Here is a 23,639-nt window from a genome sequence, read left to right on the forward strand (position 1 = left end):
GTGAACAAATAGATTAAATAAAAGGAACTTTTCACACAAGTTGTAAATCTATTTGGAGCTTGTAGACTACGCAGCCCGGTAAATTCCAATCCTGCATTCAGCAAAGCAAACTCAAGGCAGAGACTAAAAGCAAACACGCACTATATATACATACACACACTGTGACTTTGGGGGTCTAGACTTCAATGAGGAAAAGAAAAAGACATTAAGATATTAGTATAGTCTAACAATAGGAGAAGTCTCTCTGAACTATCCACGTTCCACCAACTGGTACGTGAGGGAGACCTCCCATATAGTGAGGCATTATCCCTATTATTGTAGTGGAGATTTTACTCCTGGCAACCCATCAAATGTCTCCTGAATTCAAAATGATCATTACTTTGCAACCCTATCTGATTTTGAATTTCCTACCAGCTTAAATCACAATACTGCAGGGGAAAATCATATATTCACTTCCTGTGTGCCACAAGAAGACGGAATCTTTTATGGCTCAGCATTACAGGTACTTGGGGAGCGCCAATGCTATTTCCAAGTACCAGAAGGATGGGAAGGAAAATCTGCAAGCCCAGATTTTACTAGCTGATTGTTGTTTTTGTTATGTGCCGTGGATTCTGACTCATTGTGACTCTGTACAGGGTTTCCGAGGCTGGAAATCTTTACGGGAGCAGAAAGCCTCATCTTTCTCCCTGGGAACAGCTGGTAGGTTCGAATTGCTGCCCGATTCATAAGCACTATGCAGTGGTAGGCAGCTCAGACATCATGCAGCGCTCCCGCGGGGCCACACAAGGAGAGACATGATGGTTAGTCCCCTACACTGAAGTCTTAGGTCTTGATGGGATTCCTCAGAGCCTCCCTTCAGAGACCTGAATGGCCTAATAAGAGACAGATGTTCAGCTCTTGCTCATCAACATGATTCTCTTCTAAATGACATTTTCACAGTGTGAAGGAACACTTCAGGACAGCTCTGGGAGGCAGAGCCCTAATCTGTACACTCCACCTCCAGTCTTCTAGAGGTCTGTGTAGGCCTCCAAGAATTTCATCACTTGAAAACCTCCAAGAGACAGGCCCCGGGGGGCTCCACATTTACTTATAGGGATAATGACACCTGATGAAATACGAAAAGTTCACGAAAAATGGGATGAAAAACAAACTTTCTGAAGCTCCCTCATATAGACCAAAGGAATAACAAAAGAATGTCATGGATAACTTTAGGATCATAAAGTCAGGAAGACATGAAGGTACTAGCTGAAAGTTAAAATTTGAAACTCATACACTGAGAAAAAGAGCATACAGACAGACATAAAGAACTCACTTAAGAAAGGGAAATAATCAGAGAATTGTCCACTAAAAAGTTAACTAAGCTGGTTACTATGGAAAAATGAGTTTTTCCCTTGATGTGTAATGACATTTAAAACAAAACAAAAATACACAAGCCCATTGTATAAAGTGACAGAAGCTACAGAACTGTTTTTTTTTTAGCATGAAGTTGTTTTCATAAATGTATTTGTACACCTAATATACACATGTTCTTGGGGAGAACGTCTGGAAACTTAACTGGTTAGGGCAAGAGTGAGATCACCTTTGCATATTCTATACTGTTTCAAAAATCTTAAGGATCAGTTATAAAAAAATAACTGGGAGGATAAAAACAAAAGCTGATGAAACCTAAGAAGGTGAGCATTTAAAACACTGAAAGTCATCAGAAGAGCGCAGCTTTTTTCCAGAGTCCAAGGACAGCTTCTGGAGGCTGGACTGAGAGTCACAATTGGAGGCCAATTCTGGCTTCGACTTCAGAAATGAAACTGCATGGTCAACTGGGAAGTGGGCAGCCAACGATGCGGTGGCCTGTTCCCATGGTCTGTGACTAGAAAAGTGGGCAGTCAGTGACCTATTGTGTGGAAACTGCTTTCTAAGTTGACAGAGATGCGCTCAGCTTTTTCTATCCCATCATCCTCAGTCTTTCTAGACTCCCTTAGAATCAGCTCCCAGTGTGCAACCTGACCAGGGACAAAAAGATGCGATGCACTGACCGCGGCATGTATAACTCCCTCGAATTATGCACCAAATAATTGCCGGGGGCCACAGAAAGAGTCTAGGAGCAGCATAGTTGTCATATCACATCGAGATACAGAGCAATTGATGCTTTCAGACTTTCTAAGACATGCAATCTCTTCCTCATACAGAACAGTTAAGTGGCCACAGGCAACTATCCTGGAGAGGCCGAAACAAGGACTGCTGCAGGAACCGGCGATGGAGGAAGAGGCTGTACAATGCCTTCCTTTCTTAAATTGATATCACTGTCAATCTGAAAGGGAGAATCTACCACTGTTTGTAATGACTATAAAAGGGGTTGGGAGAAATCCCCACACCATGTCCCTGGACATATACTAGACCTAGAAAGATAAACTTCTACAGCACAACTGGGAGGGGGACTATAGACTCACAGATCCTGATATGGGACCGTCAATTTGTAGCACAAAGAGAATACTAGTCAAAGACTCAAAAGGGCAATCTCTGAATAATCCTGGCTTTCTGCTCCCATAAAGATTTAAGGCCTCGGAAACCCTACAGGGTCACTATGAGTCGGGACCTAACAACAACTGGTGTCTACGAAATTTTACAAAACATGAGAGGATGCAAAGTCAGTTTGAACTACAAGGTCGCTGGTTCAAACTCACCAGCTGCTCCTTAGAAACCCTATACAAGGTCGCAATGTGTTGGAAACAACTCGATAGTACTTAACAACAGAAATTCTGCTTTAAGATGTAATCGGGGTTTCAGACTTCTCAGCATACCCTCTTGAGTTCCTGTTAACTGGAGGGGAAAAAAAACCCCAACATATGAAAAATGAAAAAAGCTCAAGAGAAGATTTGTGGTGTATGTATTGCTAGAAACTGGGAGGAAAAGACACTAACATGAGGAATCACATAGTTCAATGAAAATCATCATCTGTAGTTGGCCCTTGCTGTTCTGTGAAACTAGAACCAACTATCTGGTTCTGAAGGCTTTGGGAGCAGACCTCCTCACTCCCACCACACCACGCTGCCTGCAAGACTGCCTTGGTGAGGCAGCACGTCAGAAAACGAGGCAGCCATTTCTCTACTGACTAGGAACTAGTCTGAGGGGGCTTTAAACAGTTTGTGGAAAAAACAGAAATAAAAGATAAAGGAATTTTTCCACAGTCTTTTGAAGCCCCCTCCTAAATGTCCAAAATATCACTCTTCTCATCTCATTTCACTCAATACAGTGCTATTTATTTGGCGACTGAAGCAAAGGGGGCAAACAAACAAGTGAAAATCATGGCCAACTGGTTAGCAGCTAACAATAGGCATTTTGATCAGAATGATCCATCGGTTCAGTCTCTGAGAACCAGGCGTTGGAAATAAGTGGCGATGCTGTAACAATACAGCTGGGCTGCCTCAGTCACATGCCTCCCAAACACAGGGAACAAGGGCTCGGGAACCTGATGTCTGCTTGCTGAAGTCTCCTAAAGTCCCAGGTGCACAATTAGGTAAGGTGCAGCAGACATTTCCATGGATGTACACCGGATGTTGAGGGAGCACTTACTTAGTGTTCAAAACTGCCAAGTGGGCAGGAGGGGCAGGAGGGGCAGGAGGGGCAGGAACCTAAACCAAACCAGTGTTGACCATTAGGGCCTTTTTGACGCTGTGGGCTCATGTGTCAGGCTGCAAAGTCAGTTGAACTGCATGGTTGGTGGTTCAAGCTCACCAACTACTCCTTGGAAACCCTATACAGGGTCACTATGGGTCGGAATCGACTCAATGGCACTTAACAACAACAAAAACATTACAAAAACACAAGAGAGAGAAATGACTTATCTTCATGAGGAATCACTGGAAATAAATTTGGAGTTTCCCCAGTTTCAAGAGAAGTTGCTGGAAAGTGCCTCACACCTCTGTATCCCTAACCTGTCATCCTGAACCCCATTTGTCCAACTGAACAGGGTGTTTATAGTGTTCCCTGAAAAATGTTCTGAACTAAGAGTGAGTGTATAACCCCAACCCAGCGGCCTCAGTCCCTCTCAATGTCTCAAACACATTGAGACCGTGGTGGGAGAGCGAGAATTAGGGTGAGCAATGTGCTGAAGCCCTCAGGAGAATTCAGGGTTCTGAGGAGAAAGGACTTCAGCTATCCCATCCCTTTCTTTTCCTGACAGTATGAAAGCCTTCTGGTGGTGTGAGAACAAACACCCTTGCCTCTTGTGATAATCTAGTTCTACTGCTCCTTCAGATATGAGGGGCTTCAAAAAGTTCATGGAAAAATGAAATGAAAAATAATGGAATTTTTCCAAAAAAGGTTTGCAGTCCCCTGGTGTTTAGGGACAGACCTCCTGACTCCCTCCACCACACTGCCTGCATCTCCTACCTTTGAGACTTGGGAGTCCATAATTCAGAAAACCAAGCAATCACCTGTCCACTGACTAGGAACGAGTCTGAGGGGGCTTCAAAAAGACTGTGGCAATACAGAATTAAAAGATAATGGGATTTCTCCCAAACTTTTTAAGCCCTCTTGTACAAGTCCAAAATATTATTATTCTCATCTCATTGCACTCAACAGTTTTCTGTATTTGTGTGGAGACTGTAAACTACAGGAGAAAAGAAACAAAACCATGGCAATAAACTGCCAGTTCATGCTGGGCATTGTCATTTGAATGGCCCATGATGTCAGTCTCTGAGAACCCGGCTTTGGAAATCAGTGGGGATCATACAGCAACAGCAGAGTTCGAAGCCTCCCAGTCACAAAGAAGAGCCTGAAGTGGTTAATAATGCAGGCCTGGACAGAGATCAGCACGTGACTTACTCAAGTTAGCCAATTAACCAAGCTTCAATTTTCTTATCCAGAAATGGGTTGTTGTGCGGGAACATGGGAAGTGCCTAGTGCGATGCAGACAGACAGAAAGATCCACAGACACCCCTGCTAGGATTCACTGCCTTTCACGGTGCTCAGCTCAACCAGGGACAAGGAAAGAAAACACCTGTATTTATTTTTCACTAATACTGAACTAAGCAGATCTGTTTGGCAATAACAAATACAACTATACATACATATACACACAGATATATAGAAATGTCTGTATAAAAGTGAACAGTCATGGTTTTAAATTGAAAAAACATTGTCAGGTGAAAAAAGCAGATTATTATACTGAGTTAACAGTTCACTTCATGTTCTACCTGTGAGATACGTGCATTTTACATAAGACTATTAAATACAAAGCAGCGTGAATTAAGTCACTAACGTGCTAACTCTGACCGCTTTATCAGGCTGAGGGGTAAAGGAGTAAGGAGTAGTAGCATGGAGAGAAACAAGCAATCCCAGCACTCAGATGCCCTAAAATGACCGATATCACCCGCCACAGAGAGAACTCCGCCACTGCCACTTAAAGCGAGTCACTCGGTAAGTTCTTGGTAGCTTCTTTAATGCAGCACTTCTGTCAGCAGTACTTGTTGAAACAGCTCTCTCTGTACAAAAGCAAAACAAACTCACTAGCAGCTTGGTACCTTGCGCTCAGGAAAAGCTGAGACTGAAAGTGAGCACATTCGGGAACCCCACACCCACGATTAAACCACCAACACTGTGGATCGGAAAGTCCACGCAGGAAAGGAAGTCCAAGCTGGGAAGAGGGGCAGCACAGGCACCAATGGCACAGAGACAGAAAATCCAACGGAGAAAAACAACTTTTAGTGAACAAAATCTGAGTAAACAAAAATTTGCACTGTAAAAGGAATGCAGAGAGCAATGAAAATACTTTCTATATCCACATTGCTCTTCTCCTTCTATAGCCTGGGAACCAGCATAATGATGGGGCTCTTGAACCGCAGATATGTTTTAACACACTCATCAGAAGGAAGTAAGATAATGTCCACTTGTCAAAAAATAATTAAAACAGTGGTTATAATGGAAATGTATACTGCATATCCATAATAAATAAGAGAGCTAAACCTTTTGTTTTATATTAATCTCATAGAAAAGAGCAATGTTGTCCAAAAGCACAGTATCTGACACATGCTACGTTGGATGGCAACATTAGATAAGATCTTCTGCAACTGTTGTGTCAAAAAGCTGATAGCAAATTTTCTGCTCTGTTCCATGTGTGACATTGTATGATTTGATGAGGCATTCGAGCCATGGATACGCATCTACAAATAAAAAAGAAAAAGTTATTTCACCCTTAAAACTACACACACACCTGTGATATACATATCTAAGTGTATAGCTTAGCTAGAAAAATGAGCATAAATTCAATTTAGATCTAAAAGTAAGATGCACTTAAGTACACTGATCATTACCCTCTCTTCCAAATACAGACTGGATTTCTATTTCTGGTTTGCAGCACTCGTGAATAATTTGGATTTTTACCCCCAACAACAGACAAAAGTGATCACTTCTAGAATTTTAAAGGCACATGCTACCTCATCCTCAACTTTATTCCTTTTTTTAAAAATAAAACAAAGCAAAAACAAAAAAAAGAACCCCTGGTATTTTCTTGATTAACTGTAGAGAAACACAACATGAACTTCAAATCAATTCTTTCCCATCTTTAGTTCCCATCAGGTACCAGGTATTGAGCCCAGGCAATGATGGAAGCAACAGGTGGGAATTCCAAGGTTTGGTTTGACCATGGTAAATCTATTTATAATTTTGAAAAAACTTCCTGTTTCCTCAAATTGTGGTCTGAGAGACATTCAATATAGTACTCCATATTGGCAAGAGGGAAGTGAGATCAGGTCGCCTACAATTCTGGCAGGACAATAAATGGGTAAAATATTCTTGAAAGTCAGCCGGGTGGTAAGTGCCAAAAGACAACCAGGTCCGTGGTTTTTGATACAGTGCTTCATTTCCAGAAATCCATTCAGAAAGCATGATTAGGTTAAAAGTGAAGAGAACTCTTGAAACTTCATTCATAATACTGAAAAGCTTAGACACAAGGTAAATGTTCAGCAATAAGAAACTAGTTAAAAAAAAACAAAACAAAAACCCTCACTCACTAATATTTTTTGCTCCCAGAAACAATAGCCAACACAAATTAAAACTGACAACAAATACAGGTAGAACTGTTAAACTCTGCTACAGATAAACAGAAAAATTGCTCTCTTTTTGTAATTGTTATAAAACGTAAAAACGAACTAAATGAAAGGAAAGCCTAACTAACAATGACTGATCCAAGTTGTATCAACAAGAAGCTATAGTTCCAATTGTTAAGAGTTGATGAAAATGATGAGCAATTGTTAAAAGAATCAAATTATCTTAATATAATTTAGATCTGCAAGTTCTAACATGAATAGACATAGTGACTACGGACCTAACTGTGGCAGTACAATTGGAAAATATACCTACTCCTCACTGATCAAGCATCTCGCTATTCAATATTTCTGGTAAGATTTGTTAGTCATGAAAATGAGTTTGAAGAATCAAATTGTCTTAAGATAATTTAGATCTGCAAGTTTCAACATAATTAGAAATAATGGTTGGAAGGAAGTAATGCCACAGAAGGAAGGAACCTGGGGCAGTAGGTGCAGTCAGTACAATTGGGACTGAAAATATACCTTAGGCAAGTGCCACTGAGTTGTTCCAACTCACAGCGACCCTGTGCAGGGTTGCCAAGGAGCAGCTGGTGGGTTTGAACTGCTAACCATGTGGTTCACAGTTTAGTGTTTATCCTATGTCACCACACCAGGAGTCCTGAAGATCTACCTACTCATCATTTATCAACTATCTTATTATCCAACACATTTTAAGATGATTGTTGTTGTTAGGTACCATCGAGTTGTTACCAACCCATAGTGACCTTATGCACAGCAGAATGAAACACTGCCCAATCCTGGGCCAACTTCACTACTGTTGCCATGCTTGAGACCATCGATGCTGCCACTTGGCCAATCCATCTCGTTGGGGGTCTTCCTCTTTTTCTCTGACCCTCCCTCCACCTTACCAAACATGACACCCTTCTCCAGCAATTTGTCCCTCCTGACATTATGTCCAAAGTATGAGAGACTAAGTTTGGCCATCTTGGCCTCTAAGGAGCATTCTGGCTGCACGTCTTCCAAAACGGATCTATTGGTTCTTTGGCAGCCCATGACACTTTCAATATTCTCCTCCAACAGCATAACTCAAAGGCATCAATTTTTCTAGGGTCTTTCTTATTCACTGTCCAGCTTTTGCATGCATATGAGGTTATTGGGTCAGGCGCACCTTAGTCCTTAAGCTGACATCTTTGCTCTTCAACACTTTAAAAAGCTCTTGTGCAGCAGATTTGCCTAATGTAATACGTCATTTGATTTCTTGACTGCTGCTTCCACGAATGTTGATAGTTGATCCAAGAAGAATGAAGTACTTGACAACTTCAATCTTTTCTCCGTTGGTAAGAATGCTGTTTATTGGTCCAGTGGTGAGGATTTATTTTCTTTACACTGAGATGTAATCTATAGCGAAGGCTGTGCTCTTTGATCTTCATCAGTAAATGTTTTAAGTCCTCTTCACTTTCAGCAAGCAAGGTTGTATCATCTGCATATCGCAGGTTGTTAATGAGTCTTCCTCCAATCCTGATGCCACGTTTTTCTTCATAGAACCCAGTTTCTTGGATTATCTGCTCAGCATACAGGTTGAATAAGTATGGTGAAAGAATATAACCTTGTCACACACCTTTTTTAATTTTAAACCATTCAGTGTTTCCAATGTTCTGTTCAAACAACTGCTTCTTGGTCCAGGTACAGATTCCTCATAAGCATAATTAAGTGTTCTGGAATACCCATACTTCGCAATGTTGTCCATAGCTTTTCATGATCCACACAATTGAAAGCCTTTGCGTAGTCAATAAAGTACAGGTAAAACATCTTTCTGATATTCTCTGCTTTCAGCCAAGATCTATCGGAAATCAGCAATGATACTGCTCGTTCCACAGCCTCTTCTGAATCCGGCTTGAACCTCTGGAAGTTCTCTGTCATCAATGTATAATTATAGCCGTTTCTGTATTACCTTTAGTAAAACTTTACTCGCATGGGATATCAAAGAGATTGTCCGATGATTTCCACATCCCATTGGGTGACCTCTCTTTGGAATGGGCACAAATATGGATCTCTTCCAATCACATTTAAGATGATAGTTGTCCCTATTAATGAGGAGCCAAGGCAAGAAGGGGAGCAGAAGGAAGGAGGCAAGGTTAGTGAGAAGGCCTGGAGCTGCAAGGGCCACCGTCTGTCCTTATCACCCATCCCAGGCAGAGGAGCCAGACTGAGCCTGCAATGAGCAGGGGGCAGAGGGCAGCACCTAGGAGGTGAGGCAGCCAGGAAAAGAAGACTCTTTTTCTTGAGCAGTCTCTCTGCCACCTCCATGGCCTCCTGGGCTCAGGTGACTGAGCCTTAGCAGTCAGAAGGCCTGGGTATCACTGGCTTCTGAGGCTGCTCCAGGACCAGCTGAGCAGGAAGGTGGAGACCTGGATCATGGTGGGTATCGGTGGCTTTTGCAGCTCTGCAGGTGGTGGGAAGGCATGGTGGGAAAGAGGGGCCGTCAGGTCATGTGCATCCAAAGATACACTGGGGGCACCTGGGTGAGCACCCAGAGGGAGGGGACACTGGCATCACAGGCATGGTCCCAACACGTGCATAGTGACGATTTTCATATAATAACCTGGTCTTTGGAACCTAACCATGGAGATAAGTAAGGAGTGGGCAAATACAGCTGAAATATCAAATACTTACACTGTACAGGAACAAGACTAGCTGGTGAAAATAATGGATCAATAAAAACCTGCAAAACTTGAAACTAGTTAGCACACACACAAAAAAAATGATTAAGGAATCAATTTGGCTAAATGGCACTTACAGAAATATTTCTTGCCAAAATTCCATCTCTATTGATATAATTTATATGAAAACGTCTATCTGCATAAACCAAGTGTAAAATGTTCCTGTGATGAAAACTGCTTGCCTTTATTCTACTTCTAAACAATGAAAAATTGATCATACGGTAATCACTCACTACTCAGTAACCTAATTAGGGGTCAGATTTCAAAACAGCCACGCTTCTAAAAATTCGAAGATTAGATACGTGCTACATGCCATTTAAAAAAAAAAAAAAAAAACACAATAGGACTAAAATATGATTACTTACCAATTTTTATTCCTGGAGGGCAAAGCATATCCATGATCATGTCCATACTTTTTTGGAGATCATCATTGAGTAGGATTTCTGATGCAGGAATCTGGAAGAATTTGTCCTAGAAAAATAAAATTATACATATGATAAAAACAAAACTCAAAATGAAGTTTCTCTTCATTTAAAGTTATAATTAATTTTTTTAAAAGCATTTTAATATTTTCTAAGTAACTAAAATAATCTGGATTATTTCACTCTATCAAGATTATAGAATGTATAAATTAGAGTGCTGATATAAACTCTGAAAGCTGATTTACTACCTTTAATCCAGTTTTGATGTTAAATTTAGCTAATTAAACTAAATTGAAATTCTTCAACTTAAGTATAATGATAAAAATAACGAGGACTATAAAACAGTACGGCTGATTAGTCCCTTTGTATATACAAAAACAAAAAAAATCATTTAGATTTTTTATTACTTTAAAAGAATGTAATGTATGGTGTGTATTTCACTTAGTACCGCCCTCTCAGATTCTGCTGAGGTTCTGAATGGAGGGGACTGGCCTTGCTTTGCTCACTGCTGCAGCCCCATCATGCACAGCACTACCTGGAACACAACAGCTGCTCACTGAATGTTGATTTACTAACTGGATAAATGAGGTCGGGTTGGCAGAGGAAACGTCTCTTGACTCCACTGGAAACATCATACCTTTCCCAATGCACGTAGTAAAAACTTTGACACTGCCTCAAGAGAGGCCCTGTCCTTGTCTTCTGGGAGGCATCTGGAAGCCCTAGAAACTCATGTCTGATTGGAGAGTCTGCCTGCGGTCTTGGGTCTACCACTGAGATGGGGACAGTGGGGAGCTTTAGGGCACATAGTAACAGTATGACCTCCAGAAGGGTTGGAAACTGAGGTCAGCCCTGTGGTCAATTCAACCATGACTAAGCAACACTCTGGAGACCAAGGCCTGGAAGAGAGTCCCTTGTGGGCAACACTCCCTGGGTATTACCAATGCCCAGGACTTCACAAAGCACGGACAGCTGGAGGCTGCACTAGCAGCTTTCCCGGGTTCTGTCCTTGCATTCTTCCCTAGGCTGATGCGGTGGTTTTAGTGGACTGCCCATAGCATCACAGATTGATAGCAACCTCTCTGTTAAAGTTAACTGCCTTAATATGAAATGTGGAGGTTTAAAAAAAAAAGACTATAAAGTGCCTACTCTAAATAGTGCATAGGGGTATGGCTGTGTCTCTGGACTCTGAAATGGAATTTCTGCACAGCATGGAGAATGACTATCCTCAAATACACATTGTTCAACTATTCATTATTCAATTTTAAATTTTAAAATGTGAAATCAAAACATAGAGATGTTACATTACTTATTTAAGTTGCCTTAAATCTTTTTGGGAACAATATGAATAAAGTTGTTTTTGCTAAATGGTATCTAGTCAGTTCTGACTCACAGTGATTCTGTATTGGGTTTGCAAGCTGTAAATGCTCTGTGGAAGCATAAAGTCTCATCTTTCTTTTGCAGAGTGGCTGGTGTGCTCCAACCTTGTGATCAGCAGTCCAGTGTTTATTCTACAAAGTCACCACGTTCCCCATGAATAAAGGCCCAAACATTAAAATAGGATGCATTATTTTTAACAATCCTTACTGTGGGTCAGTGAATTATTTACTATCTTTTGGCTGGAAGGATGGGAGAAGATGCTGACAGGACGCTTCGACTCAGTTGTGAGTGGTTACCAGTGATTGTAAAACCTGGAACTCTAACATGTACAAAACGAGCCATCTCAGAAGCAGGGGGGAATGGGGACTCCGTATCATCAAAGAAGAGCACGTCCTATGGACCTGGAAGTGCCGGCACACTGGACCTCTTTGACTCGAGCACAAAGCTGCGACACCGACACCTGAACAGGTGCATCGGCAGCAGCAGAAGCTAAGAGCCAGAGCCCGAGGCTGAATGGTGCGCGTCCTTGCCCGATGAGCAAGTACTGCTGAGACACTTTGGGGAGAAGGCTGACTTGCAGAGTGGCATGTCTCCAGACATTTACTGGGGGAGCTAGAGCCGGGGGGCTCCAGGCTGCATCTCCCAGTGGAGAGGTGGGCCTTGTGGGCCATTACCAGAAGCCCTAAAGGAGCTCGGTGGCTTTGCCAGTGCAGAGAGGGGCCTGCCTATAGCATGGTAGAGGCAAGGCTGTCTTGACTGCAAGAGCGCTGCCCTGACCCTAAACTGCAAATATGCAAATAAACTGGAAATACGTAAATAAACCCATAGCTCTATTATGGTGTCCGAATTCTCTGTGGCCACTAAAATGAATTACTGAACCCAGCTGGGCAGAGCGATGTGAGAGGGCTGACTGCTTTAGTGTCATAGTATTTTTGCACTTACTATTTCTATTACTTACAGAATCCATAAGGTAAGCTTCCAGAACTCCTGTTCCATCATCAAGAGTAAATGTCATAACAAACACATACTGGAGGGGTACAATGCCCAGTACTAGTGAAGGAAAGAGAGGAAACTGTACAAGTCTGTATTTCTTACAATGAAGGTAAACTAAAACTTGTTTTATGATAGTTTGTACTGATTACTTTTGATTGCTAAATTAAATCATGAGCTAAAGAAAAACTTACACATAATACCAACATATTAAACTCAATTTTCAGGTTCATTTTGTAACACTGCATTCTACCTACACAATGGCAAGTATTCGTAATATAAGCAACTGCATCGTTTTAGAATGGATAGTCATGTATCTTTAAAAGGAAATGATACCATGGTATATTATGGATAAATTATAAAAACTGGCTCATGAAATATAATTTATTACATACTTTTGTTGTGTTATTGTTAAGTGCCACTGAGTCAGTACCAATCCATAGTGACCTTATGCAAACTAAAACAAAACACTGCCCAGTCCTGATCGTTATGTCTGATCCCAATGCTGCTACCACTGTGCCAATCCATCTCACTGCGGGTCTTTCTCTTTTTCTCTGACCCTCCACTTTACCAAACATGATGTCCTTCTCCAGGGACTGGTCCCTCCTGATAATACATCTGAAGTATGAGAGACAAAGTCTGGTCATCCTGGCTTCCAAGGAGCACTCTGGCTGTACTTCTTCCAACACAGATTGGTTTGTTCTTTTGGCAGTCCATGGTACTTTTAATATTCTCCTCAAACACCATAGCTCAAATACATCCATCCTTCTATGGTTTTCTGTATTCACTGTCCTACTTTTGCATGTATATGTGGTGACAGAAACTATGAGGGCTTGGGATCAGGTGCACCTTAATCCTTAAACTGACATCTTTGTTCTTGCACACGTTAAAGAAGTCTTGTACAGCAGATTTGCCTATTGCAAAACACGCCATTTTATTTCTTAACTGCTGCTTCCATGAGTGTTGATAGTTGTTAATCAAGCAAAATGAAGTCTCTGACAACTTCAATCTTTTCTCCATTTACCTTGATGTTATATATTGGTGTAAGTGGTGAGGATTTTTTTTCTTTACATTGAGGTGCAACTCATACTCAAGGCTGTGGACTTTGATCGTCATCAGTACATATTTTAAGTTTTCTTCGCTTTCAGCAACCAAGTTTTTATCATCGGCATATTGTAGGTTGTTAAGTGAATCTTCTTCCAATCCTGATGTCACTTTCTTCTTCATATAATCCAGCGTCTTGAATTATTTGCTAAGCATGCAGACTGAATAAATACAGTGAAAGAATACAACCCTGGTACACACCTTTCCTGATTTAAAATTTTTCAGTGCTCCTTTGTTCTATTAGAACGACTGCCTCTTAGTTTATGTGCAGGTTTCTCATGAGCACAGTTAAGTGTTCCATAAAACTCATTCTCCGCAATGTTGTCCATAGCTTGGCATGAGCCACATAATCGAAAGCTTTGCTAGTCAATGAAACACAGGTAAACACATTTCTGGTATTCTCTGCTTTCAGCCAAGTTCCATCTGAGGTCAGCGACAATATCCCTGGTTTCATGCTCTTGTTTGAATCCAGCTTGACCCTCTGACAGTTCTCAAAGTACTGTTGCAGCCGTTTTAAATTATCTTTAACAAAATTTTACTTGCATACAATATTAACGATACTGTCTGATAATTTCTCTATTTCGTTGGGTCTCCTCTCTTTGGAATGGGCACATATATGGGTCTCTTCCAATCAGGTTTCTAGGTAGCTGTCTTCTAAATTTCTTGGCAAAGATGAGTAAGTGCCTCCAGTGCCAAATCAGTCTGTTGGAAGATTTCAATTTGTATTCCATTTGTTCCCAGAGCCTTGTTCTCTGCCAATGCTTTCAATGCACCTTAGCCTTCTTCCCTCAGTATCATTCATTAGCTCTTGATCATATGCTACCTCTTTAAATGGCTGCACATCAATCATTTATTTTTGGTTCAATGACTCCGTGCATTCCTTTTATCTTCTTTTGATTCTTTCCGCATTATTTAATATTTTGCCCAGAGAATCCTTCAATATTGAAAGTTGAGGCCTGAATTTTTTTCTTTAGTTCCCATAGCTTGAGAAATGCTGAGTGTGGTTTTTCCCTTTTGGTTTTCCAACTCTAGGTCTTTGCACATTTCATTATAATATTTGACTTGGGCTTCCCGAGCTGACCTTTGAAACTGTCTGTTCAGCTATTGTACCTCCTCATTTCTTCCATTTGATTTAACATCTCTATGCTAGAGAGCAAGTTTGAGAGTGTCTTCTGACATCCATTTTGGTATTTTCTTTATATTCTTCTGAATAACCTTTTGCTTTCTTCTTGTATGATGTTCTTGTTGTCATCCCGAAACTCTTCTGATATTCAGTCTTTAGTGTCTAATGCATCAAATCTATTCTTTAGATGATCTCTAAATTCAGTTGGGAGATGTTCAAGGTCATATTTTGGCTCTCGTGTACTTTAAAAAATATTCTTCAGTTTCAGCCTTAACTTGCATATGAGCAATTGATGATCTATTCAACAGTCTGCCCTTGCCTTATTTTAGTTGATGATATAGAGCTTTTCCACCTTCTCTTTCCACAGATGCAGTCAGTTTTATTTTTTGTGTCTTCATCTGGTGAAGTCTGTGTGTATAGCTGTCTTTTAAGTTGTTTAATTTAAAGTGAACAAGTCATTGGTCTTATAAAATTCTAGCATGCAATCTCCAGCATCATTTCTATCACCAATGCCATATATTTTCCATCTACTGATCCTTCCTCTGTTTCCAATCTTTGCATTCCAATCACCAAGAATTATCGATACATCTTGACAGCATGCTTGACCAATTTCAGACTAAAGAAGTTGGTAGAATTCTTTAATTTAATCATCATTGGTTTTAGTGGTTAGTGCCTAAATTTGAATTAATAGTATTAACTGGCCTTCCTTGTAGGTGTATGATTATTATCCTATCCCATACAGTGTTTTACTTCAAGTTAAATTTTTAAATGTTCTTTTTGATGATGAAGGCGATGTCATTCCTGTTCAGTTTGTCATTCCCAGCACAGTAAATCATGTGACTTTCAGATTCAAAATGGCCAACACTAGTTTATTTCATCTCACTAATGTCTAGTATATCGATATATATGCTTTTCACTTGACAATTTACAATTTTCACTTAGATTCACACTTCATACATTCCATGTTCTGATTATTAATGGATGTTTAGCTGTGTCTCCTCATTGAGAGTTGTGTCTTATCAGCAAATGATGGTCCCAAAGGCTTGACTCCATTCATGCCATCACGGTCAGCTCTATCTACTTTGAGGAAGCAGCTCTTCCCCAGTTATATTTTGAGTGCCTCATCTTCTGGCACTATATCTGACAATATTCTGGTGCTCTTCAACATGTTTAAGTATTCAATATTCTGATGCTGACAGTGTTCCACTGCTATCCATAAGGTTTTCAGTGACTAAATATTCAGAAGTAGACGATCTCTCCTGCTTCCTACTCTGTTGTAATCCAGAAGCTCTGCTGAAACCTGTCCACCATGGATGATCTGCCACTATTTACAATACAGGTGGCAGAGCTTCCAGGATGTCACCAGAGTATGACAAACTGACATATGAGTGGTGGCTATTACATACTAGTCTTGTGAAAAACAAAGTTAAAATATCAGACTGTTCTAAAAGTAGCATGTGTTTTAATATTTGATTTTTATAACATGTCTACTGTTCAAACTATAAGCATGGGCGATCACTTATTTTTAAGAGGTATCTTCTGGTTGAATGGATAAGAATGTCAGAATCCAGGATTTCATAAATCTGGTAATATTAGAAAGAAAGAAATGAAAGAGATCCTGAGTCACATAAGAATTCATAGATAAGATGAACACTCAAAGTAATGTGGAAGAATATCACTGGATCACAAGCAAAGCATGAGATTTATTTTTTCTTTCTATACGATACTGCTAACTATACGAACAGACACTATTGTAACAGATTTCAGCCTTGTAGCAGCAGCAGTCAGGGGCTTCAGGGGCACAGTGGGTTAAGTTTTGGGCTGCTAATGGAAAGGCCTCTGCAAGGAAGATATGAGGTAGCCTGCTCCCTTAAAGATTTCCAGTCTCGGGAAGCCAAGGGAGCAGTGTGACGCTGCAGGATAATGCACTGGACCGCAAAGTCGGTTTAAACTGCAAGGTCGACAGTTCAAACCTATCAGCTGCTCTTCAGAAACCCTATACAGGGTCGCCATGGGTCAGAACCGACTCTATGGCATTTAACAACAACAACAGTAACAATATGGTTGCTGAGAGTCGGAAATGACTGGAAGGCAGTGGGCTGTTATAGACACAAGTGTCCAATTTTAGGGAAATGATGGTTAATGGTGTTCACTATATATGAATGGAGTCCTGGTGTGGTGCTGGAGGATAAGGACTGGACTGCAAGGTTGGCTTGAACTACAAGGTTGGTGGTTCAAATCCATCAGTCACTCCTCAGAAACCCTATACAGGATCACTATGAGTCAGAACCAACAGTACAGCACTAAATAACAATGTATTTGAATTTGGCCAAACGACATCTGAAGCCCTATATCCATCCAGCTTGGAACGGCAGACTGTGAGAAAAGCAGTGGTAAAGTCGGATGTTTCCCGAGGGGAAGAAACAAAGTAGTTAGTGTGGGGATAGGCCAAAGGGAGCAGCGATGGCGCCTGCCAGGAGCAAAGACCCAGGGAGGCCTGAGAGGTGGCTGGGAATGCGCAGCCCGTGTACCTTAGCCCACACCACTGCCGTGGAACTGAGTCTGACTCAGTGAGACCCTGAGGGAGCTTCATATGCAGATGATACAACCTTGCTTGCTGAAAGTGAAGAGGACTTAAAATATTTACTGATGAAGATCAAAGAGCACAGCCTTCAGTATGGATTACATCTCAACGTCAAGAAAACAAAAATCCTCACCACTGGACCAATAAACAACATTTATGGGACCAGAAAAGCCGCCTCATTCTCCTGAGGAGCGGCTGGAGGGTTTCAACTGTCGACTTTGCGGTTAGCAGGCCAGTGCTTACCCTACAAGGAACAGACATGCTGAGGGATTTTTATAGACAGAATGTGGGCAGGGAGAGTTAGATTCCTACGAAGAAGCACCTGGTCCCTGACCGCTCAAGACCCCTGTTGCTGGAAAAGAGCCCTGATGGCGGCTAAGTGCTGCACAGAGTACACGGGGTTCAATCTCCAGCCACTGGTCCTCTGCTCCCGTGCCAGTGACAGCCTAGGAGACCCTCTGTCCTACAGGTCACCCTGTGGTGGAGTCAAGTCGACAGCAAACAGCAGCAGCTGTCGCTGAAGCAGTTTAAGCGAAGGCAGGGTGACCACAGTAAAGAATGGATAGAAAAGATTTTTATTGTACAAGTGAAAGCTGAAAGTTCAGGTGCAAATCTGGAATCAAGTTCTCAAAAATACTTTTTAATCCCAAGACATAATGAAGTGGAAACATTTTTAAGAAATATATGATCAATGCTAAAATAAATAATTAAATACTAAAATGTGAGTTATGATTAAAAATACTAGCAGATGTTTGAAAGTCAGTTTTCAAGTATTTTACACATGTATTCTACACTTTTATTATCATAGCAGTGAATGGTTTTGAACAAGGGAAGCTAAAGTTTAGCTCAGCCCTTGCTCTGGTTTACCATACTCACAAATACTGAAATATACTAGGCAGCTTCAACAAAATACCTCTTTTCAAAATGTTTAAAGAGCAAAGATGTCACTGAGGACTAAGGTGCGCCTGACCCAAGCCATGGTACTTTCAATCGCCTCTTATTCACGTGAAAGCTGGACAGTAATAACGAAGACCAAAAAAGAATCGATGTGTTTGAATTATTGTGTTGGCAAAGAATACTGAAAGTACCATGAAGTTTCAGAAGAAGTAACATATGTGTCTTGGAAGAACTACAGCCAGAATGCGTCCTGGAAGTGAGGATGGTGAGACTTCATCTTTCATACTTAGGACATTTCATCAGGAGGGACCAGTCTCTGCAGAAGGATAGCCTGCTTGGTTAAGTGGAGGTTCAGCAAAAAAGAGGAAGAGCCCTAACAAGATGGACTGACATGGTAGCAGCAAGAATGGGCTCAAGCATAACAACTTTGAGGCTACATAGGACTGGACACTGTTTGGTTCTGTTGTACACAGGGTCGCTATGGGTCAGAACTGATTCAACAGTGCTTAACAATAGTAACAGAGGGCTTCCAAAAGCTCATGGAAAATGGAGTTTTTTAACATAATGACATTTTCAACAATCTCTTTGAAGCCCTCTCATTAATTAATCAGTGAGATGACATACAGTTAACATTGTAGGATATGAAAACGCTGATAACCTTCTGCCACAGAAGAGGGAGTCCATGGTATTTTATCAACCAGGGAATTTAGATTTTGTATTGGCCTCAAACTGGAACACTGTTTACATCTGCAATTAATAAAAGAAAGAAACTTATGAGTACTTAACAAGTAATTTACTGTAATTCATTTATTATTAATTATCATTACTTATTTTTGCTGTTCAAGTATGCAGAGTTTAAAAAGGTATTTAACAACAGTGTTGCACCGCTTACGTTTTATTGTACCCGTCTAATACAGACTTCCCAGAAAGTAAGCGTTCTAGATAACCACAGCCATCAGGTCAATTCCGACTCACAGTGACACTATCATCTGAGACTGTACATCTTCTCAAAAGCAGAGTCTCATCTTTCTCCCTAAGAGGCAGCTGGTGGATTTGAACTGCTGCCTTGTAGCCCATGGTGGCACAGAATTTCTGTATTGTTGTTGCCAAGTGCTGTCAAGTGGGTCTGAACTCATTCTCGACCCTTGCAGGACTTCTGAGGCATGAAACCTTTGGGAGGAACCTGTGGTTTGCAGTCCAGGCTTCTCGTATGGAGCAGCAATGCAAAAATAGCCTGTGCTAGCAGAATGAACAAAACTAAGCTGAGACTAAGGAGCTTGTTTTGGTAAAATGAATTTACAGGAGATAATTTGATATCTGAGTGGTATTTATCAGCCAAAATCTCAACTAAACACGAGAAAATCTTGTTGACTAAAACAATCTTAGCAAGATTTGGGGTACTTGTTCTGTTTAGTAAACACCCATTCAGAGGTTAGTAGTTTCTGTTGCCTAATAAGGAAGGGAACCCCTGGTGTGGTGCTATAGAATAAGCACTGCACTACCAATTGCAGGGTTGTTGGTTCAAATCCACCAGCTGCTCCTTGGAAACCTTATACAGGGTCACTATGATTAGGAACCGACTTGGCAGCGCTTGACAACAATAGTAAAAAGGGGCTTTAAAAAGTTTGTGGAGAAACTGAGTGAAAAGAAAATGGAATTTTCCCATGAACATTCTGAAGTTCCCTGTACTAGAGCTATCATTTATAATAGAGATCTATAAAAACTTACCCAATATACCAAAATTATAGAGAATTTAGTATAACTATTTGACTTTACTTACATAAAACATTTTAACTACAAGTAATTAATTTCTGCTTAAGTATGTATGTATCAGAGTCCTGTGTGGTGCTGTAGGATAGACACTAGACGGCAAAGTTAGTTTGAACCATAAGGTCGGCGGTTCAAACAGTTCCAGCTGCTCCTTGGAAACCCTAGACTAGGCTACTATGAGTCAGAACTGCAATTTATGTACACTTACCAATGACTATAGGAGCTCTGATAGAGTAGTGGCTACGAGTTAGGCTGTTAACTTCAAGGTCATCAGTTAGAAACTATCAGCCATGCGCAGTGGAAAGATGAGGTTTCTGTAAAGCTTTAGTCTCAGAAACCCTACCCAGGGTTGCTAAGAGTCAGAATTCACTGCATGGCACATCACCACCCCAACACCGCCAATAACTATGTAAGTCCCAATCTCAGAGGTAAGATTACAGCATGTAAAGTTTTCAACTGTAATCAAGATAAACATATTACAACCATGAGCTGTAACCATCACCCATCTGTCAAGTTGTGGGAATGTGGGAGCTCATGTGTTGCTACAATGCTAGAAGCTGTGCCGTCAGCATTCACATGTCAGCAGGTTTACTCGTACACAGGTTCAGTGGAGCTTCCAGGCCAGGACAGACTAGAAAGAAAGACCTGGTGACCTGCTTCTGAAATGGACTCGGGAAAGCCCTGTGGATCGGAAGAGAGTCTCATGTGATACAGTGCTACAGTCACGGAGACGGGGTAGCACCTGGCAAAGCTGTGCTGTGCCATGAATGAATTTGTTATTTTGTCACAGCCAACTCAACACTAACAATAACTCCTACCAGCTGGGAGTAGGAAGGGAGAGATGCATTCTTAAAGCCAAGGTTTCTCAAAGCAGAGCATACCCAGGGTGATTGTTGAGAATTTATTTTCACCCAACTCTTCCACATCAAGAAATCTGTTTCTAGCTCCTAATATGTTCTTATCTTCCATTTACTAGTAGCAACAAATTTGTAACTAAAGGGCTCAGAAATTCTGGAACTCAATTATTTCACTTTTACTAGATGCAGAGCTCTGCACCTTTCTCTTACCTGGCATCTAAATTCCTATAAAAGGAAACGAATGAGCAGGACTCTCAGGCCGAGGAACAAGGATTTGGTAGTCTGGTACCTAGCTCACTAGTATGTACTCATTCAATGTACATGCTAATTAAAAGAACCTATGAGGCTCTGTAGGATAAACACTTGCTAACCAGAAGGTCAGCGGTTCAAACTCACCAGCTGCTCCTCAGAAACTCTATACAACGTTACTATGAGTCTGAACTGACTGGATGCCCCTTAACGACAACGTTACATATAAGCTGGTATTCAATAAGCAGGCACGGAATATATCCCAACTAAATAATAAAAATAAAAATCATCCTTAAACAGTTTTTAATTCTGTAAATTTCCAGAATGTAAAACATACCCATAGTGATGTGTCTTCTCTTGGAAGAGAAATGGCGCTGAGAGGTCAAGTTCCAGGTCTTCAATGCCAGATCGCACGGGAATTACACCATGAAACTTGTTCGAGAGTTCACAGATTTCACTGAGTACACCTCCTGTTGAAAGACGATAAACAAACTCTTCAAGTACCATGAGTACAACACAGAAAAAATGACAGGTCTAACTAAGTAAGCCATGGGCTGTCAAAGACCAAAGGGACTGACGGGAAACTAAGAAAAAGTATTAAGAAAAAATTTTTAAATTAAGAAAAGAAAATTAAGTGAAAAGTGTGCAAATTTAGGGCCATCCAGGTTGATTAAATATATACCATTGTATAACAATGCTGAATGTTGAAAAAACACAACACTTGTGAAATTCTAACAATCTTAATTTCTACAAATTTCCCTTTTATCCAGAAATATTTTGTTTCAAAAAATCAAATAAGTATACAGTTGAGAGTCAAAGTATGAAATAACGGCATAAGGCAAATTACGTAAACCTATTGATGGACTTTTACATAGAGTTATAATTTTCATGGTCTAATGAAAGGCAGAGGATGGAAAGGAGGTATACAGAAATGGTATGTGGGCCATGTCTGACTTCCTCTTGACTTCACAAGGGGGACGGAGAATCAAACTCTTCATGAGCCCAAGGCTGATTCCTATGGGACAAGAATCAAACATGCCTCCACCCTCCACCCTTCCTTATTAATTCTGACACCAATCGTCCCTCCCAAAGCACTCTCTACTTCTCTACTGGGTTCGACAATTTAGTGCAATGGCGACACAGAACTCACACACTAAACTCACGATGATGGGGGTCTGTAAGGGAAGTTCACAGGCTACCATTCAGAAATTAGAAGTGCTCAGTAGACAGTTCTTCCAGTCAGCAAAGCCTCTTCTCAGCCATGTCTGTCTACACACCTTTCGAGTTAGTGGTCACTCAGTCACATGGCTTTGGCCTTGTCCCTGATTGCATAAATGGTACAGAGTCCTTATAGCATTGCCAGTAAATGACCAAAGGGCACACCACTGCACCCTACGTCCCACCTGAAGACGCTTGGCAGTAAGTCTGTGGGCTAGCAAACCTAGCACCCCGATTAAGTGCCTCTCAGGGGTGTTCCTACTCTGCAACTGAGCATCCTGCCTAAAGGCACTGGCCTCTTCTTGCTCCTTGGGCTGGGAAGCCCACTGCTCTTTCTCGAGCACTTGGTGGGGCTGTCTCTGCTGCCACTGCTTCGCTGCCATATCTCTGGTTCACAGAACTCTGTTTCCTGGAATGAGGAGGTTCCATGTGCAGGGATCTCAGGGCCTAAAAGATACACACCACTCCTGGCTCTTTGTCGATAGTAGTGAGCTAGCCCATTCCTGCTTCTAAGATGGCTCATTTTATACTCAACAAGATGAAAAAAAAATCAACCAATACCCATTTAGAGTTCCAACAAAACAATTTTAACACTGTTAACAACCACTCACAACTAAAACATTTAATCCTATCAGCTTCTTTCCAAATATTCTCAAACCCAGGAAAAGAAATGCAGCCAATTTGCATGGCCCCACCAAGTCAATTGTGGGACTTAAAAAGATTATGGCTAGAAGAATAACATTAAGTAATTCACTATTCCACAAGGTGTACCTGAGCAAAGATATTATATACTATTAAAGTTAAAATGGCATTAATCTGAACTTGGTTATTTGTAAAATAAGATGTTAATTGTAATTCCCAGGGCAACAACTATGAAAATAACTTAAAACAGGAACAAAGGAAAAATGAAGGAAATTAAAATGTTATTCTAGAAAAGATTTAACACAAAAAAAGCAGTAAGGACAGAATAGAGAAACTAAAAAGGGCAAAGACATCTAGAAAGCATACAGCAAAATGGCAGCTACAAACTCTACCTTATTAATTACGTTAAATGTAAATAGACGAAACAATCCAATGAACGAACCTCTGGCCCAGCTTATACTATTCAAAAATATGATACAATAAAACAGCTTACATTAGAATATAAGCCTTCACTTTCAAAGGGCTTATACGGTGAACTTCTCCTAACAATTCTGTAAGGTAAAGTGCTATTGCTCTGGATGCTATTACAGCTAGACTACGCTACATACTGAAAACTGTTAAGTGCTATCAAGTTGGTGCTGAC

General features: G+C 40.9%; 1 protein-coding gene across 1 annotated transcript in view; it reads right to left on the reverse strand.

Moving 5' to 3' along the window:
• Positions 1–6,045: 6,045 nt before the first annotated feature.
• Positions 6,046–23,639, reverse strand: part of POT1 (protection of telomeres 1) — a 92,595-nt gene continuing 75,001 nt past the window's right edge. The window contains exons 11-15 of the mRNA XM_006859340.1: positions 21,474–21,606; positions 18,919–19,007; positions 12,521–12,612; positions 10,129–10,234; positions 6,046–6,158 (exon numbers count right to left, since the gene is read on the reverse strand). Coding sequence (XP_006859402.1) covers positions 6,046–6,158; positions 10,129–10,234; positions 12,521–12,612; positions 18,919–19,007; positions 21,474–21,606 — 533 coding nt within the window. The remainder of the gene's footprint in view (positions 6,159–10,128; positions 10,235–12,520; positions 12,613–18,918; positions 19,008–21,473; positions 21,607–23,639) is intronic.

Source organism: Chrysochloris asiatica, unplaced genomic scaffold (assembly GCF_000296735.1).
Source record: "Chrysochloris asiatica unplaced genomic scaffold, ChrAsi1.0 scaffold00032, whole genome shotgun sequence".
Classification (NCBI taxonomy): domain Eukaryota; kingdom Metazoa; phylum Chordata; class Mammalia; order Afrosoricida; family Chrysochloridae; genus Chrysochloris; species Chrysochloris asiatica.